This window comes from Trachypithecus francoisi, unplaced genomic scaffold (assembly GCF_009764315.1).
Source record: "Trachypithecus francoisi isolate TF-2019V2 unplaced genomic scaffold, Tfra_2.0 Lachesis_group13, whole genome shotgun sequence".
In the NCBI taxonomy this organism is placed as follows: Eukaryota; Metazoa; Chordata; class Mammalia; order Primates; family Cercopithecidae; genus Trachypithecus; species Trachypithecus francoisi.
This window is the reverse complement of record NW_022681458.1, coordinates 22407180-22424850: the sequence shown is the minus strand read 5'-3', so window position 1 is coordinate 22424850 and position 17671 is coordinate 22407180. Positions and strand designations below refer to the sequence as shown.

At 49.3% G+C, this 17671-nt stretch overlaps 3 protein-coding genes across 17 annotated transcripts in view; 2 read left to right on the top strand and 1 right to left on the bottom strand.

Annotated features, from left to right (window-relative positions):
* Positions 1 to 4: 4 nt before the first annotated feature.
* LOC117094520 (mitochondrial chaperone BCS1) lies at positions 5 to 4170 on the top strand. 10 transcript variants are annotated; one of them, XM_033230246.1, is made up of 8 exons: positions 5 to 134; positions 1323 to 1691; positions 1790 to 1929; positions 2140 to 2334; positions 2578 to 2641; positions 3222 to 3391; positions 3596 to 3713; positions 3861 to 4170. In XM_033230246.1, the coding sequence occupies exons 2-8, from the start codon at positions 1372 to 1374 to the stop codon at positions 4111 to 4113; spliced, it is 1260 nt and encodes a 419-aa protein (XP_033086137.1). In that variant the 5' UTR covers positions 5 to 134; positions 1323 to 1371; the 3' UTR covers positions 4114 to 4170. The 10 variants fall into 10 exon arrangements, with proteins under 10 accessions (XP_033086137.1, XP_033086134.1, XP_033086139.1 ...); XM_033230243.1 differs by having other exon boundaries at positions 78 to 134; positions 416 to 1691; XM_033230248.1 differs by having other exon boundaries at positions 79 to 191.
* A 427-nt stretch (positions 4171 to 4597) lies between these two features.
* On the bottom strand, positions 4598 to 12074 carry RNF25 (ring finger protein 25). The gene is made up of 10 exons (XM_033230239.1): positions 11946 to 12074; positions 8949 to 9023; positions 8548 to 8650; positions 8388 to 8455; positions 8222 to 8291; positions 6879 to 6950; positions 6638 to 6781; positions 5880 to 5972; positions 5463 to 5597; positions 4598 to 5259 (listed from the first exon to the last, which is right to left on the bottom strand). The coding sequence occupies exons 1-10, from the start codon at positions 11984 to 11986 to the stop codon at positions 4681 to 4683; spliced, it is 1380 nt and encodes a 459-aa protein (XP_033086130.1). The 5' UTR covers positions 11987 to 12074; the 3' UTR covers positions 4598 to 4680.
* The window catches only part of STK36 (serine/threonine kinase 36), a 31378-nt gene continuing 25761 nt past the window's right edge, over positions 12055 to 17671 (top strand). For 2 of the 6 annotated variants that reach the window (XM_033230227.1, XM_033230226.1), the window contains exons 1-6: positions 12095 to 12231; positions 12758 to 12930; positions 13647 to 13787; positions 13901 to 13978; positions 15681 to 15811; positions 16366 to 16615. In XM_033230227.1, coding sequence (XP_033086118.1) covers positions 12847 to 12930; positions 13647 to 13787; positions 13901 to 13978; positions 15681 to 15811; positions 16366 to 16615 — 684 coding nt within the window. In that variant the 5' untranslated portion in view covers positions 12095 to 12231; positions 12758 to 12846. Of the gene's footprint in view, positions 12232 to 12303; positions 12382 to 12757; positions 12931 to 13646; positions 13788 to 13900; positions 13979 to 15680; positions 15812 to 16057; positions 16264 to 16365; positions 16616 to 17671 lie in introns of those variants that run through there. The other 4 variants (XM_033230223.1, XM_033230225.1, XM_033230224.1 and 1 more) reach the window with 4 other exon arrangements.

Sequence of the window (17671 nt, the reverse complement as noted above, 5' to 3'; positions counted from 1 at the left end):
GGATAGAGTGGCGTGGGCTTCTTGGTGGGTGTGGCGGGAAGTCGATGAAAGGACCCGGGGCGGGGCCGAGCGCAGCTTCCCCAAAGTGCAGGCGCGGTGAAACCATCGAGACGGAGGGCCAGAGAGTCGTATCGGTGAGACGGCTGAGCGACGGATTACCCCAAAGCATGTGGCTGGAGGCGCGAGCTGGAGTGTGGGCGAGGTTCTTGGGTGTCGCGGAGGGGCCGGAGGCGGGAGAGCTTTGTCTGTGGCCTTCCAGGCATAGGTGTTTTGGAATTCTGGATACCAATTCTGAGGCTCAGCCGAGGTCTCTGCTGTCAGCTCATCTCCCTGCATGCCAGGGGCAGGGCAAAGTGGCCGGGGTTCGGGGTTGGAGGAGAGGTGTACTAGAAACAACTTCGCGCTTATCCCTCAGGATCTTATTGTCTACAATGTGACGATCCGTGGAGAAAGTAGCAGATGGGCAGATTTTCAGGTGGGGAGAATGAGGGAGAAAAGAACGGGCATTCCGAGCCAAGAGAACTGCATGAACAAGGATTTGGGAGGTTACTTACTTGTTGAACGTATTTGTTGCGTATTTGCATATTTGCTGAACAGGTAGTGTTGGCAGCTAATCCATGAAAGGTAGCTGGGCGCCGTATTGTAGAGGGCCTTGAGTACCAGGCTGAGTTTGTACCCAGTTCAGGGGTCTGTTGGGAGCCAGCCATTGAAGGTGCTGGAGCAGAGAAAGATAGGGAATTGAAGCTGATGCCTATGATGAAAGATCTGGACCCTTTTGTAGCTGTTCCGTGAAGCCGGCGGTGAAGACCTTTTAAAATGCCATTTCAAGAACTATGATTTTAAAGACAGTTTAGTTGGGAGGTAATAAAGGTATAAACAGGACATTAGATATTGGGGATGTAAGGGAGAGGATATTTGAAGGACATTACTCATAACAAGGCATAGGGTTACTGACAAGTCAATGGATACTTCTCCCTTGCTGACTGCAGCCAGTGGGCCCCTTTTTATCAAAGATGGTCCCAGGGACGACAAAAATCTTGTCCATCCATTATCCTGATGTGAAGCCGGTTTATATAGCTCTTTTTTGTTTAAGGCATCTCCAGACATGGTCCTCTGGTAGGAAACAGTATGAGTAGACTAATGAAGGGCAAAATGGGATGAGGGGCCTGGAGTCTCCACCCTTGCATTCCAACACTACCCTTACTCCACAAAAGGAGGATATTGACCCACACAGTAGTGCTGACCTGTGGGCAGGGCTGGGGAGGTCCAGTTTCTAAAGTAATCTTGTGCTTTGTCCCTTTTCCACTGTTCCCCACCCCTAGGTTTTTGTAACACCCCAGGGCCTGTAAGGTTTGGTGTTTCCCTTTCAAGATGCCACTTTCAGACTTTATTCTGGCCCTGAAGGACAATCCCTACTTTGGGGCTGGATTTGGGCTGGTGGGTGTGGGCACAGCCCTGGCCCTGGCCCGGAAGGGTGCCCAACTGGGCCTGGTGGCATTCCGGCGCCATTACATGATCACACTGGAAGTCCCTGCTCGAGACAGGAGCTATGCCTGGTTGCTTAGCTGGCTCACCCGGCACAGTACCCGTACTCAGCACCTCAGTGTCGAGACTTCGTACCTTCAGCATGAGAGCGGCCGCATTTCCACTAAGTTTGAATTTGTCCCCAGCCCTGGAAACCACTTTATCTGGTAAGGTTGGGAGCTAGGGAGGGCTGTGCGACTAGAAAAGAATGATGGAAGCTGGGTTTGACCCATTCACTCACTCTGTTTTGATCGTTCTTATTCAGGTATCGAGGGAAATGGATCCGGGTAGAACGAAGTCGAGAGATGCAGATGATAGACTTGCAGACGGGAACTCCTTGGGAATCTGTCACCTTCACGGCCCTGGGCACTGACCGAAAGGTTTTCTTCAACATCCTGGAGGAAGGTGTGGGATGGCACAGGCAGGCTTTCTAGGGACATTGCAGGGATGGGGACATTTGACATCAGATGAGCAGTTTGGAGAGGTGGGATAAGCAGGCTGTGGTGAGCTCATGGGAACAGGGGGCCAGAAGGAAGCTGTTTGGCTCAGCTCCACCTAATTGAAGCATCAGCCATGGTGAAGAGAATTACTGGCTTTATCTCTTCTCCTTCCCAGCTCGAGAGCTAGCCTTGCAGCAGGAGGAAGGGAAGACTGTGATGTACACAGCTGTGGGCTCTGAATGGCGTCCCTTTGGCTATCCACGCCGCCGGCGACCACTGAATTCTGTGGTTCTACAACAGGGTCTGGCTGACCGAATTGTCAGAGACGTCCAGGAATTCATCGATAACCCCAAGTGGTACACTGACAGAGGTGAGAAGCAGCTGGGGTCTTGGCTGTGCTGTTTTTGACATTTTTAGAGGGGATAGGTTGGTCTTTGGCCAGATGGGGTGATATAAAGCTCTAGTCCAATTCCCAGAGATTAAGAGGAATGAAAAGTTGTGTATGAGAATGATTTACTTCTGTACCAAGATTATCAGGCTTCCAAGCGGCAGGGCTGGGAATGAACGTGTATATCTGGGGCAAAAGACATGATCATCCTGGCTCTATCCCTAGGCATTCCCTACAGACGTGGCTACCTGCTTTATGGGCCCCCTGGTTGCGGAAAGAGCAGTTTTATGTGAGTATTTAAAATTTCTCGGCCGGGCGCAGTGGCTCAAGCCTGTAATCCCAGCACTTTGGGAGGCCGAGACGGGTGGATCACCAGGTCAGGAGATCGAGACCATCCTGGCTAACACGGTGAAACCCCGTCTCTACTAAAAAATACAAAAAAAAAAACTAGCCGGGCGAGATGGCGGGCGCCTGTAGTCCCAGCTACTCGGGAGGCTGAGGCGGGAGAATGGCATGAACCCGGGAGGCGGAGCTTGCAGTGAGCTGAGATCCGGCCACTGCACTCCAGCCCGGGCGACAGAGCGAGACTCCGTCTCAAAAAAAAAAAAAAAAAATTTCTCTTAACTTGGCAAAATGAAGCCTTTTTGGAAACACTGGGCTGATGGGGTTGGAAAGGGAATGAATCTGGGGACTGGGGATTGGGGACCGGGGACCAGGGACCAGGATAAACATGAAACGTGTGGAACATTAGGGTGTGAGGTAGAAATCAGGCCTCTGAGACACATGTCCCCAGACTGTGAGGAGAGTAGCTGGGCCTGAGGAAGCATTTCCAGGTTGCGTGCTACTTCCTGCCATCCCATCCTCCATAGCACAGCCCTGGCTGGGGAACTGCAGCACAGCATCTGCCTGCTGAGCCTCACGGACTCCAGCCTCTCTGATGACCGGCTCAACCACCTGCTGAGCGTGGCCCCGCAGCAGAGCCTGGTGCTCCTGGAGGATGTGGATGCTGCTTTTCTCAGTCGAGACTTGGCTGTGGAGAGTGAGTTGAGGGGTTCTGGAGGAAGGGGAGTGGGTAACTGTGGAACAGGGGAAGAAAACAGAAATCTAGAGGGCTGGTGGCAGATGCCTGGGTTAGTGACAAGAGCCCATGAGACGCATGGATAAGTAGGGGAACATCGTGGGGCATGCTGATTTTATGCTGGGCTATGACTACTCATGCTTCCTTATCTTTGCCTTCCTCCAGACCCAGTAAAGTACCAAGGCCTAGGTCGCCTCACCTTCAGTGGACTGCTCAATGCCTTGGATGGTGTGGCTTCCACTGAGGCCCGCATTGTGTTCATGACCACCAACCACGTTGACAGGTAGGAAGGAGCCAAGCATCCTGAGACTGAGGCAAGAGCCCACCCACTCCCCTAGTGCCTTGGGAGGAACAGGAGGTCGAGGAGCCATCTCTGTTGGGTACTAGTGTGACCACTGCCTGTGACTCTGCTTTCCCTATCTTCTCTCAGGCTGGACCCCGCCCTGATACGCCCGGGGCGAGTGGACCTGAAGGAGTATGTGGGCTACTGCTCACACTGGCAGCTGACCCAGATGTTCCAGCGGTTCTATCCAGGGCAGGCACCTTCCTTAGCTGAGGACTTTGCAGAACGTGTCCTTCAAGCTACAACCCAGATCAGTCCTGCCCAGGTGCAGGGCTACTTCATGCTGTATAAAAATGACCCTGTAGGGGCAATTCACAATGCTGAGTCTCTGAGGAGGTGATCAGGCTGGGCTCAGCTCAGCTCTCCTCCTCTAGTTCAATAAACATCTGCCACACTACTCTGCTCTCTCATCTCCCTTCATCACTGGATTGGTACTTGAGTAAGACAGGGGCTGCAATCACAGGTGCTTACAGGGATCAGCCAGGCAACCAGACACACAAATGATGGGGCACAGCCTAAGATAAAGAGATGAGACACAAAACAGGAAACTAAATTCCTCTACCTAAAGGCATTCTACGTACATAAATAATGGACAGGCGTGGATGTGTACACAATGGGTTGTTAATGGTGGGTCCTAAGGACTCTGCTTACATGCTGACATCCCACTAGTTTTCCCTGAAACCCACTATACTAGCTGCTGAGATGTCAGACCCTCTACCCAGCTCTTTGGAGAACAGACTTCAGAGTGAACTTGGTGACTGCTCTGCCACACCCCAATCTTACTAGGAATTGAGAAAAAGAGCCATTCCTCACAGGCTAGGCGCTGCTGAGCAAAGAAAGCCAAACAAGGCCAAATATCTTTATTGCCCCCCTCCCATCCCCAATTCCCTGTCCCCCACAAGTCCTGCTAGGAACCATCCTCAGATTCCAGGCCCAGGGGCTCCCTCCGAGTACCAGGCCGGTATGCTCCCTGGCCCCGAGGCAGGCGGGGGTAGGAAGAACCCGGTGTCCGGCCTTTAGAGCGCTCCCAGCGAACACAGTCCCGAGTCCTGTGGGGTGGGGGGCCCTGCCGGCTGCCAGGCCCCTTCTCTTGTGGAGGACCTTCAACTCCTCGGCTATGGGGTTCTGGCTTTAGGTCCGTGGGCTCCTTGAGGGGCACCTCAGGAGGTGGCAGCTCCTGGGTGTCACGGGTACCTTTAGGGGCGTGGCACTCCCCTCCCTTCGGGTGCCTCCGTTCGGGCTGTCGCCAGGGACCTCGACTGGGCTTGGGGGGATCTAGCATAGCTTTCTGGGTTTCGCCCAACCTTTGCTGATTTGACCCAGCCCCTGGAATCTTCTCACACATGTACTGGGTTGCCACTGGCAGAGGAGTTGGCAAGGTGGACTGGACAGCTGATGAGGTGGACAGTTCTGCTGCAAGGGTGCTGGGTGGTTGGGATCCTTTGGAGACATCTACAGCTGACTCAGGTTCCGTAGGGGTAGGAGGCTAGAAAGAAGTGACAAGATGCAGTGAGGGAGATGCAGCTCCTCGAGGCAGGGAACTACAGGCCCCTCTCGTACTATCTGGGCTGACCACGATCAGCCTATCATCTCCGTGGTTAGAACAAAGCTCACTCTGGGGCCATGGCCGATTGGGGTTTGTAGGAAGGTTGGTGGCATTACGGGACGACTGGGAAACCCTTCCCTCACCTGCTGAAGGCTGATGAAGTATCGGTTTCGCTCAGCCTCAAGGTCAATGATTCCCCCCCGTTCCTGCTGCCTCTGGTAGAGCCGCTTGCGTTCTTCTTGCTGGCGCAAGCTCTCTTCACTGGGCTGGTACAGCTCCTGGAAGGAAGAATGGCAGAGAGGAAATAATGAACAGCAGAAGGCAGACTCAAATCCCTACTCCTCCGAGGCTGCCTCAGGAGATCTGCACTGGTTTTGCCCTTCAGGTCTGGGCTCCCAGAGTCTTAGGCTCCCACCAGTGGGGAATGTGGCTTTGCAGAGAGGTCCTAAGGCAGTTCAAGCCCAATTTCAGAGATCCCATTTGATACAGACAAGATGCCATTCCTTACTCTTTAGAAAATGCCATTACTCCTGGCTCAGACTGGAAGAAAGACCCCTTACCATGGGCTGTTGGGGTTCAGGGGCTGCTTTCAGCGAGGCAAGATCATAAACGAGGGGCTCTCTGCACACTGGACACTGCACACCGACTTCCTTCTAAAAAAGAGGAAAAATCATATGCCTGTGTCACAGCCCAGGATGCTCCCTGGTGCTGACCCATCAGCCAACCTAATCTGCAGAGGGCTGGGACTAAAGGACACAGACCACCGGTTCAGCAGTGAGCTGGGACAGAGCACGGTTGTCTAACTAGAGATCTGGGAACCGCCTGAAACTGCATGCAATATGTAAGTGTATAGAAGGATACCCTGGCCAGGCATGGTGGCTCGCGCCTGTAATTCCAGCACTTTGGGAGGCCACAGCGGGCAGATCACTTGAGGTCATGAGTTTGAGACCAGACTGGCCAACATGGTGAGACCCCATCTCTACTGAAAATACAAAAATTAGCTGGGCATGGTGGCTCGTGCCTATAATCCCAGCTACTCGGGAGGCTGAGGCAGGAGGACTGCTTGAACCCAGGAGGCGGAGGTTGCAGTGAGCCGAGATTGCACTACTGCCCTCCAGCCTGGGTGGCAGAGTGACACCCCATCTCAAAAAAAAAAAAAAAAAGATGCCCTTTTTTTTGGACAGAGGTAAGAGTTCATTAATCTCAAGGTTATCTAGGTTATCTATGACCCTAAAAACGTGAAGAGCCACTGGAGTGGAGGGATTGAAAGGCTGTGCCTAAGGGTGTCAGATGAGCGTGCAGGTCTGGTGAGGTCTACCTGTTTGGTTGCAGCATGCTGCCGTTCCTGTTCCTGCTCCTGTCCTTGTGCCTTCAGCTCTTGCTCCATGTGCTGGATGTACCGAGCAAGGCAGTGGCAGTGGAAGTAGTGGTAACAGGGTGTTTTGGTAAAGGCCTCCTTCTCCTAGAGGGAAGGCAGATATAGGGCACTAAGTCAGAGCTCTCTCACAGCCCTCATCTTGGTCCCAAGCAGCATGCCAGGTCCCAAGAGAGAAACCCACCTGGAAACCATAGAGGCAGATGACACATTGGCCATGAGGGATGTTGTTATCTGTGAGAATTTCCTTCCCTTTCTGAGGAGAGAAGACACTGATTAAACAGGGGGTTAGGGGGAAGAATGGTGAGCAAGGCCTGTCTACTACTCCTAGGAGTGACGGGCTGGACCTGGCTCCTACCAGGCCAGTTTGTTACCTTGTGTTTATGCAATTCTGTCTTGGTGATGCTCCCTCTGCTGGGAATCAATCCTTCTCCACATCTCCGCCCCTCCCCCAAAATTTGATCTTCCTGGTTTCAAATTCAACCTAATTGTTTCTCCTTTCATTAAGTCACTTTTAAATCTTGTAGATGAAAATAATACACCTTGAGAGAAAAAAATGTTCAATTAAAACTCATCTTCTGGGAGGCCTTTCTTGATTAGACCCCTTCGATATCGTTCCCCCATGGGGCAATGAGTTTGTTCTAAGTTAGCTTTCAGAAAGCATGTCAAGGCAGGGACAACCCGAATGGACACAAAATTCACAAGGCATTGAGTTGGGCTGTGAACTATGCATCTGAATTGTTATTTGAATAGCTAATAGTGTACTCTGGAATTCCACAAAGTCCAAGGCTGCATTGTGGAGGCCTGACCTAGGACTGCTACAGTGGCCTATCAAACCCACTCTCTTTGACTCTCGGCCACCCACCTTCATTCTATTCTGAACATTTTTCTTAAAAATTTAAACTAGGAGAGGCTGGGCGTGGTGGCTCATGCCTATAATCCCAGCACTTTGGGTGGCCAAGGCAGGTGGATTACCTGAAGTCAGGAGTTCAAGACCAGCCTGGCCAACAAGGAGAAACCCCATCTCTACTAAAAATACAAAATTAGCTGAGTGTGGTGGTGCACGCCTGTAATCCTAGCTATTTGGGAGGCTGAAGCAGCAGAATCACTTGAACCTGGGAGGTGGAGGTTGCAGTGAGCTGAGATCACACCACTGCACTCCAGCCTGGGTGACAGACTAAGACTGTCTCAAAAATAAATAAATAAATAAATAAATAAAATAAAAATAAAAAATAAACAAACTAGAGGAAAATAAGACTGTACTTAATTTTATATTTTTAATTTCAAACAACAGAAGTTTTCCGTGTATATTGGAGCTCCAGGTGTTGCTTCATGTGGGTTGTTCCATTAAGCAGTGTCTTTTGGGAAGTTTCTCAAATAGAAGAGTCTCATTTCTCTGGATTAATTTAGGCCTTACCTAATGATTCCAGATCTATCTAAGATTCTAGGCCCATGGTTTCCCTTTTACAGCTAGAAACTGCTCTAGCTCGAAGGAAAGAACATATCCCAGACTAGCGCACCTCTTACCTCAATGAGTTCATAGAGCATGGCAGCGCCCAGCCCAGCCTTGGCCACATGGCCCAGCGCTTGTAAGATCCTGGAGGAAGAGGGCAAACCAAATATTAGGCCTGCCCATTTCCGTCACTGGGCAAAGCTGTAGCTGAGCTTTCCCTGTTTGACAGGTTTAACTTACGTGTGGATCTGTTCATCTGAAAGTCCTCGGGGATTTCGGATAGAGATCTGTGGCACCTCGTGGGGATACTAGTGGGGGCAAATAACAAGTTACTGCTGAAGTGACCCATCCCAGGGACTCTCCCCTTCCTCCCTTTGCTGCCACAGAGTAGGGGCTTCACCTCTGCTGGGACCTGAAGCATCAGAGTGAAGCAGACATACTGTGAATCCTGGTCCTCTGCAGTGGCAGGATGCAAAGTGATGTAGATCTCCCACGGTGAAGTTCTGCAGGTGGATCAAGTAGAAACGCAGATGTGACCGGGTAAGGACTTGGGGGCTGGGGAGGATGGGGTTGAGACAGTAAAGTGGGCAAAGAAAGTACAGGGGTTGAGACAGTAAAGTGGGCAAAGAAAGTACACATTGGACTCTTTCTTTTGGGGTAGGATTAAAGAAATAGCTTTTGTCTACACAAGAGAAATATTATCTCTGAATCAAGGCTTACACTGTCTTAAGACCCAGATTCGGCATCGAACCTCTCCTCATTACTAAGGGGAGTCCTGCCCACCGCTGGCTGAATACATACCTGCCATTTCCTTTAATCACCTGTAGTTCATCCAGATAGATGGACTCCAACACTTCAACTTCAGAGGGAAGGACCCTAGAGAGACAGGAGTAGACTGACTCACCATTACAACTCTCCCTGTGGAAGCCTGCTAAGGCGAATAAAGGCGGGCTTTGTAGAAAAATGGCAATCTACCAGAATGTATTTTCCTGCTAAACTCCTTAAAAACAAGGAAAATGTTACCTTAAGTTTTCAACTGGCCAAATAGGAGACACGAAAATCAGAATTTTAAGCATTGTTTCTGCCAAGAGATGAAGAAGTAGATTCCAGAAAAGTAAAATGACTAACCAAGGCTTAACATAGGTAGAACTGGGCCCAGAATCAGATTTCCTGACTCCCTGTTTAAGTTTTATTCCCCTCAGTGGCTGACTTTCTGGTCTAGAGGTATGGCACCCATTCACTAGCATTAACGTTACCAATATTACTCCAGCCTTTCCCTACATCACTGTCCAGTGTGGATCCCAGTGCCTTGGCTACTGTCTACATACACTTTTAACACCAGTCACCCTAAGCCTTAAAGGAGATAGCAACCTCAACACAACAGGTCTAGGGTGGTGTAAAGGCTGTGTTGTAATGCAAGAGCCTGCAGCCTCAGAGTTAGTAACAGGTACCAATCACTTACAAGCTATGTGATCTGGGAAGTGACCTCTCTGTAAGCTTAAGTTATCCTGTCTATCACAGATAGATGATAACACCTACTCTCTAGGGTTATTATGAGGATAAAAGGTGATTTGTTTATATAAAGTACCTAATAGTATCTGGGCTATAATAGCTAGTCTACATCCTCTTTTTCTTCCTGTCTGTATATAACCTTCTCCCTTAGAAGGAAGACGGAAGGAGGGAGGTAGTAGAGTACTCTGGATGTATTTATGACCCTGGCTGTCTGGTTGATCTAGATCAGCCTGTTGAGGTTAGCATCCATGTTCCGATGTAAATCAGAGGACACACATGCTTAAGCACAGAAACAGTAGTTGTATTGAAATTGAAGCTGAGTGATCAGTTTGTGTCTACAGCTCTACCAGGTGATACATGGAAAAATGCATACTTTGCTTTCTCATACTGCTCTCTCTTCATTCTAAGAGTAAGGCTGCTCCAGCACGACTTACGTCAGTTGTTGTTAAGTCTTAGGCAGAAACTTCAAAATATAAAATATAAAGCTTTACACCTCACAGATAACAGTGTAGTTTTGGCTGACATGGGATGGGAGTCTCACAGCACTACAGGCTGCTGCACTCACTGTTGTTCTCTCCATGGCTCAAGGTGTCTCCCCTGAATCTTAAAAGTTCCCCTGAACAGGTCAACTATAAGTTATCCCAGCACTTTGGGAGGCTGAGGTGGGAGATCACTTGAGGCCAGGAGTGCGAGACCAGCCTGGGCAACAAAGCGAGACACTATCTCTACAGAAAATAAAAAATTAGCTGGACACAGTGGTCCCAGCTACTTGGGAGGCTGAGGCAGAAGAATTGCTGGAGCCCAGGAGGTCGAAGCTGTAGTGAGCCATGATCTTGCCACTGTACTCCAGCCTGGGTGACAAAGTAAGACTCTGTCTCTTAAAAAAAGAAAAGAAAAAGTTTCCCTGAACACTTTGAAAACCAGTAGTCTAGATAGTCTTAATAAAGGCCAGTACTAGCAGGGCTCCCTGAACCAATGTAACACTGAGGTGTAGCCTCAGTCAAGTGGCCCTTCAATACTTTGCCTACCCTAGTTATGTGGGTCCTGGATGGGATGCTGGTAAGGTGGTGACAACAAAATGGGGGAGGGGGGACTCAAGAATGTCCTAGTACAAAGAATCTAAGGTGTGGAGTCAGATAGATGTGGATTTCTAGTCGCAATTTTCTACCTTTTGGCAAATCACTTTACTTCTTTGGGGCTCATTTAATCTTCCCAGGTGCCTGCACCTCAGTTATTAATGAAAAGGAGGCCGGGTGTGGTGGCTCACACCTGTAATTCCAGCACCTTGGGAGGCTGAGGTGGAAGGATCACTTGAACCCAAGGGTTCAAGACCAGCCTGGCCAACATGGCAAAACTCTGTCTCTACAAAAAATACAAAATTAGCTGGGCTTGGTGGCACACACCTGTAGCCTCAGCTACTTGGAAGGCTGAGGCAGGAGGATCACCTGAGCCTGGGGAGGTTGAGGCTGCAGTAAGCCATAATCACACCACCGCACTCCAGAGTGGGTGACAGTGAGACTCTGTCTCAAAAAACAAAACAAAACAAAACAAAAAAACAGACTTAAGTATATTACAAATCCATCATGATCCTCTCAACTATTCTGAGGTAAATACCACACCCACTTTTTTTTACAGCTGAGGACACTGACTCACAGAAGCTAGATGGCCTGGTCAGCATCACACAGCTAATAAAATGCGGAGTTAACCCACATTGATCCTACTTCCAAATCCCAGAGTCCTTCCATGTTCTAGTCTTTAGTTAAGAATGCTTGAGAGAAGGACTAGAGGGACTTTATGTGAGGTGTAAAGCTTTATTCAGACAATAGTCCTCACTAGTGCTGTGTGGGAGAGAGAAGGCTGAGGAAAGCGTCGGCGGAAAAACGCTGATCCAAGGAGAAAGAGGGACCGAACTGGAGGGCACTAGTTCTGAGAAGCGAAAGGGAGATGGGGAGGTCTGACGGGCAGGCATCCCCCAAAGCCCCTGAGAAAATTCATTTGAGGAGCAGAGAAAGGGATGGCGTGAAGCTGGAGGAAAGGGAATCGAACCGGATAAGGCGAGGCCTGAACTGGTCTAGCGGGCGCAGACCCGGTCTCTTCTCACTCAGATCAGCGCCCCTCCACCCTCCCGTTCCCCAGTCTAGAAGATCTCCCAGAGATGTCAGCATCTCTGGCATCCCTCATCCTTCGCTCCACCCCACACGCCCGCCGTACGGACCGTCTGCGACAGCCGCTAGGCCTCTGGACTAGATCCAGACTGTCAGCCAAAGCCCATGCCCCCGAAGTTACCAGTCCTCCTCCCCTGCAGCTGCAGACGCAGACGCCGCCATGTCTTCACCGGCCCGCAGCCGGAACCGGAAATGCCCTTAGGGAAGTCGGAGGCGGAAAACTAAGAGGGGTGGGCAGCTAGCGTCGTTTCTAGGCAACCGCAGACTCCGGGTCCTTAGCCGGGCCTGATGGCCCAGAGGTAGTTCGGGTGTGTCCTAGGAAGTGCCCAAGTGTGGTCCGCCGTCCCTCCCACACCTCTGAGCGCCTTTGTCCTCTGAACTTCTCACCAGTTCTAGCGAGTAAAATTGTAAGAAAGGGAGCCGAAAGAGACTGGCGGGAGAGGCGGGTGGAGAAGAATTGTAAGTCAGGCAACGTATGCAGGCAGCCAGAAGATATGGGGCTAAAGGCCAGGGAATCCGTCCCTGGGCCTGAGGAGCTTGGATCTCCTAGGCTAGGGGTGAGAGAGGGACCCTGGCTTGCGAAGCGCATGGGCCAGGGGGTCTAAGAGCAGGTGCTGAGCAATCTGGGGGTCGCAGGAACTTGGGGGAGACTCGAAGGAGCAGGGTTGGGTGGGCGATGCTAGGTTAAGAGAGCAGGGTCGAGTGGGCCAAGCTGGGTGAGGGAGAAGGGGGACCAGGTGTCAGGTGGGCATGGGGCCGGGTTAGGGACAGGAGGCTGAAAGTGGAGAGGAACTACAAAGAGATGCTCTGTTTGTTCCAAGATCGCATCATCTTTGCATCATTCTACCCTCCCATGTTTTCTGAGGCTTGGTCTTTGTGAAAAAGAGGAAAGGCAAGGTGGCTAACATTTTTCCTTTCCCATGCCCCAACTAGGCCTCCCAGATGTTGTGGAATTGTCCCTGGATCTATAGCTCTTCACCGTCTCTACCTTTTTCCTTCTAAGAGATTCTGAAACCTCTGTCATGGAAAAGTACCACGTGTTGGAGATGATTGGAGAAGGCTCTTTTGGGAGGGTGTACAAGGGTCGAAGAAAATACAGTGCTCAGGTATTGCACAAAGAGGGATACCTTTTGGGTGGGATTTGGTACCCCCAACTCCAGTGGAAAATGGGTCTAGAAGGAATGTATGTATACCAGTTTATATTCCTAAGGCATTGACTCTCTCATACTTCTTATGGAGTATAAGCTCTGAAGTTGGATTATTTGGGTATAAATTCCATCTCCACCGCTTTCTAACCCTAGAATTATGGACAAATTACTTAACTTCTCTATGTCTCAATTTCCTCATCTCTAGAATGGGGATAAGAACAACAACTGATTAATGGCGTTTGAGGATTAAGAATGTTGTCACATTAAATCAGTTAGTACAGTGCCTGGCTCTTAGTAAACAATAAATATTATTATTAGTCTCTAGCACACCATGAAGTAAGAGGTAAACCACTTGAACTCTATTATTTTTTCCTCTTCGTTTTTTTTCCTTTCCTTTCCCCTAAATCTCATCTTGACTGCTTTGGTCAAATCAGAACGCTTCTCCTGGAAGGTGAGATGTTTTGCACATGCTGTTTCCTCCTGGGATGAGGAGTGGGAAGGCCTGGATAAGGCCAGGGTACCATGGAGAAAATGGAAGCGGGAGACTGACAGAAATAATAAGAGTTACTCAAACACTCTAAAGTCTGACTTCTGGAGCTCTGAGATTAAGTCTGAAATTCTGGCTGTTTTCAGTAGTGTGATTAGGCATTAACTTTTCACCTTACCACTGACAGGTCGTGGCCCTGAAGTTCATCCCCAAATTGGGGCGCTCAGAGAAGGAGCTGAGGAATTTGCAACGAGAGATTGAAATAATGCGGGGTCTGCGGCATCCCAACATTGTGCATATGCTTGACAGCTTTGAAACAGACAAAGAGGTGTGCTTTGACAGTTTTGGGCCCTGTCTCCCCAAGCACAAGGGTTCCAGGAATTTCCCAACCTCAGAATACATGAATCTGGAGCCATCAGTGCCACTGCCTTCTCTCTGTAGGTGGTGGTGGTGACAGACTATGCTGAGGGAGAGCTCTTTCAGATTCTAGAAGATGATGGAAAACTTCCCGAAGACCAGGTATACTTCCTGCCTTCAACTTCCCACCACCAACCTCTCTCCAGGTTAGGAACTGGTAGAGCAAGCTAAGGACACTGAGAGTCTCCATTTCAAAGACTTCTGAGAAGAATAAAAGAGTCTAGGTATATAGAGGCAGTGTGATGTGGGAGTAAATTATATAAACATTAGAGCCAAAATATCTGAGTAGGAAGCTTGGCTCTGCACCTTCCTAGCTGGGTCTGCTTGGACAAGTTACTTTAATTTCTTTGTGCTTAGTTTCCTCATTTGTAAAATGAAGATAATAATCATGTTTGCCTGATAAGTCTATGGTGAAGAGTGATAAGTCATGTACTGTGTTTGAATAGTTGCTATTATTAACATTGTTGTTATTAGATACCTTTAGGGAAGAAGGGCCAGTGAAATGGTACCAGAAAGAGGGCAGTAAGAATAAAGGTTGTGGTGAGTCAGGATTTGGCACCAGGACATAGTGGTTAGCAGTGGGATTTTGTTGCACATATCCTCCAGTCACATTTATTCTAGGGGTTTCTCTGTACGCAAGCAAGTAGGCCCCCCTTGGGATTCATTATTGCAGCATTCCCTTTCCTTCTGAGCACTCACCACTATTTGTAAGTAATCTTTTTTTTATTATTTTATTTTTAATTGAATTTTATTTTTTGAGACGGAGTCTCGCTTTGTTGCCCAGACTGGAGTGCAGTGGCACGATCTTGGCTCACAACAACCTCCGCCTCCTAGGTTCAAGCAATTATCATGCCTTAGCCTCCCCAGTAGCCGGGATTATGGCATGTGCCACCATGCCCAGCTAATTTTGTACTTTTAGTAGAGATGGAGTTTTACCATGCTGGCCAGGCTGGTCTCGAACTCCTGGCCTCAGGTGATCTGCCCGCCTCAGCCTCCCAAAGTGCTGGGATTAGAGGCGTGAGCCACCATGCCTAATCACCATATTTGTTTTATCTGTCTTGATTGTTTGTCTGACTACTTTTCTTGAAAAAAGGCATTTTGTTTTATTTAATAACAGGTAATGTGTATTGAATATTTACTCTGTGCCAGGCACCACTCTGAGTATTATTTTGCATGCTTTAACTCAATCCTCACAATAATCCTCCAGGGTAGATGGTGTTAGTATATAGATTGTCACCTTAGTTTGCCCATGGTCAAGCAGATAGTAAATGAGATTCAATAAATTTTTCTTGAATGAATGAATGAGCAAATGAAAGAGGGATTAAACAAGGGGAACAATAACTAAGAAAAGAATAGTGTGAAGCTCTGCAAGAAAGGGAAGGAAGAGGCCGGGCGCGGTGGCTCAAGCCTGTAATCCCAGCACTTTGGGAGGCCGAGACGGGCGGATCACGAGGTCAGGAGATCGAGACCATCCTGGCTAACACGGTGAAACCCCGTCTCTACTAAAAAATACAAAAAACTAGCCGGGCGAGGTGGCGGGCGCCTGTAGTCCCAGCTACTCGGGAGGCTGAGGCAGGAGAATGGCGTGAACCCGGGAGGCGGAGGTTGCAGTGAGCTGAGATCCGGCCACTGTACTCCAGCCTGGGCAATAGAGCGAGACTCCATCTCAAAAAAAAAAAGAAAAAAAGAAAAAGAAAGGGAAGGAAGAAAAGATTAGCAGTAATATTAGGAGAAGTTTTTGGATTTGTCAGCCAGCTGCTGCTTCTAACCTTTTTTTTCTTTCTCTCACCTCTTTAACCTCTAGGTTCAGGCCATTGCTGCCCAGTTGGTATCAGCCCTGTACTATCTGCATTCCCACCGCATCCTACACCGAGATATGAAACCTCAGAACATCCTCCTTGCCAAGGGTGGTGGCATCAAGCTCTGTGACTTTGGGTAAAGATTCTAGCATCCATCTATGCTTCCAGTTCCACAGGGAATCTTTTTTTTATTTTTATTTTTTAATTTTTTTTGAAGGCGTTTCACTCTTGTTACCCAGGCTGGAGTGCAATGGCATGATCTCCACTCACCGCAACCTCTGCCTCCCGGGTTCAAGCAATTCGACTGCCTCAACCTCCAGAGTAGCTGGGATTACAGGCATGTGCCACCACGCCTGGCTAATTTTGTGTTTTTAGTAGAGACAGGGTTTCTCCATGTTGGTGAGGCTGGTCTCGAACTCCTGACCTCAGGTGATCTGCCCACCTCGGCCTCCCAAAGTGCTGGGATTACTCCACTGCGTCCGGCCCCACAGGGAATCTTAGACCATACTCTTGACTTATTTGCGCCTCATTTTAGAACCAGCGCTGGAGATTGGGACTTCTGCTGGGTCTTCTGGAACCTAATCAAAGGTGCTCCCGCTGCTCCGGTTTGGAATATCTCTATGTTAGGTAGTAGTGACCAGATTTAGAATATCTTTTCCCTTTCCATATCCATCCCGTTATCTTCTGCAGATTTGCCCGGGCTATGAGCACCAACACAATGGTGCTGACGTCCATCAAAGGCACACCACTCTATATGTCTCCAGAGCTGGTGGAGGAGCGACCATACGACCACACAGCTGACCTCTGGTCTGTTGGCTGCATACTGTATGAACTGGCAGTAGGCACCCCTCCCTTCTATGCTACAAGCATCTTTCAGCTGGTCAGCCTCATTCTCAAGGACCCTGTGCGCTGGCCCTCAACCATCAGTCCCTGCTTTAAGGTAATGAATATTGAAAGGGAGATGACTTTTACATTAGAAATCTGTCTCCCTCTACCTCTGTTCCTTTTTCCAAAATCCTTTTCCAGAGCTAAGGCGGGACTTTGCAGCTACTGAATTAATGGCTATGTTAGTCTGTTCTCGCATTGCTATACAGAACTACCTGAGACTGGGTAATTTATAAAGAAAAGAGGTTTAGTTGGCTCACAGCTCCATAACCTGTACAGGAAGGATGGCTACGGAAGCCTCAGGAAACTTACAATCATGATGGAAAGCAAAGGGGAAACAGGCATATCTTACGTGGCAGATCAGGAGGAAGAGAGAGAAGGGAAAGGTGCTACACACTTTTTTTTTTTTGAGACAGTTTTTTTTTTTTTTTGAGACGGAGTCTTGCTCTGTCGCCCAGGCTGGAGTGCAGTGGTGTGATCTCGGCTCACTGCATTCTCCGCCTCCCGGGTTCATGCTGTTCTCTTGCCTCAGCCTCCCAAGTAACTGGGATTACAGGTGCCCGCCACCACACCCAGCTAATTTTTTTGTATTTTTTAGTAGAGACAGGGTTTCTCTGTGTTAGTCAGGATGGTCTTGATCTCCTGACCTCGTGACTCGCCTGCCTCGGCCTCCCAAAGTACTGGGATTATAGGTGTGAGCCACTGCTCCCAGCCTGAGACAGAGTTTGCTCTTGTCCAGGCTGGAGTGCAATGGTGCGATCTCAGCTTACCACAACCTCCGCTTCCTGGTTTCTAGTGATTCTCTTGCCTCAGCCTCCCGAGTAGCTGGGATTACAAGCATGCACCACCATGCCCAGCTAATTTTGTATTTTTAGTAGAGACAGGGTTTCTCCACGTTGGTCAAGCTGGTATCGAGCTCCCAACATCAGGTGATCCACCTGCTTCGGCCTCCCAAAGTGCTGGCATCATAGGCTTGAGCCACAGTGCCCGGCCGGTGCTACATACTTTTAAACAGCCAGATCTCGTGAAAATTCACTCACTATCATGAAAACAGCAAGGGGGAGGTCCTCCCCCACGATCCAGTCACCTCCTACCAGGCCCCTCCTCCAAC

Coding starts and splice junctions, on each gene's coding strand:
- LOC117094520 (XM_033230246.1), top strand. CDS start 1,372: ATGCCACTTTCAGACTTTATTCTGGCCCTGAAGGACAATCCCTACTTT. Junction 2,335..2,577: donor CAAGTGGTACACTGACAGAG/GTGAGAAGCAGC, acceptor CTCTATCCCTAG/GCATTCCCTACAGACGTGGC. Junction 2,642..3,221: donor TGCGGAAAGAGCAGTTTTAT/GTGAGTATTTAA, acceptor CATCCTCCATAG/CACAGCCCTGGCTGGGGAAC.
- RNF25 (XM_033230239.1), bottom strand. CDS start 11,986: ATGGCGGCGTCTGCGTCTGCAGCTGCAGGGGAGGAGGACTG. Junction 8,651..8,948: donor GTGATTAAAGGAAATGGCAG/GTATGTATTCAG, acceptor ATCCACCTGCAG/AACTTCACCGTGGGAGATCT. Junction 8,456..8,547: donor TGCTTCAGGTCCCAGCAGAG/GTGAAGCCCCTA, acceptor TGCCCCCACTAG/TATCCCCACGAGGTGCCACA.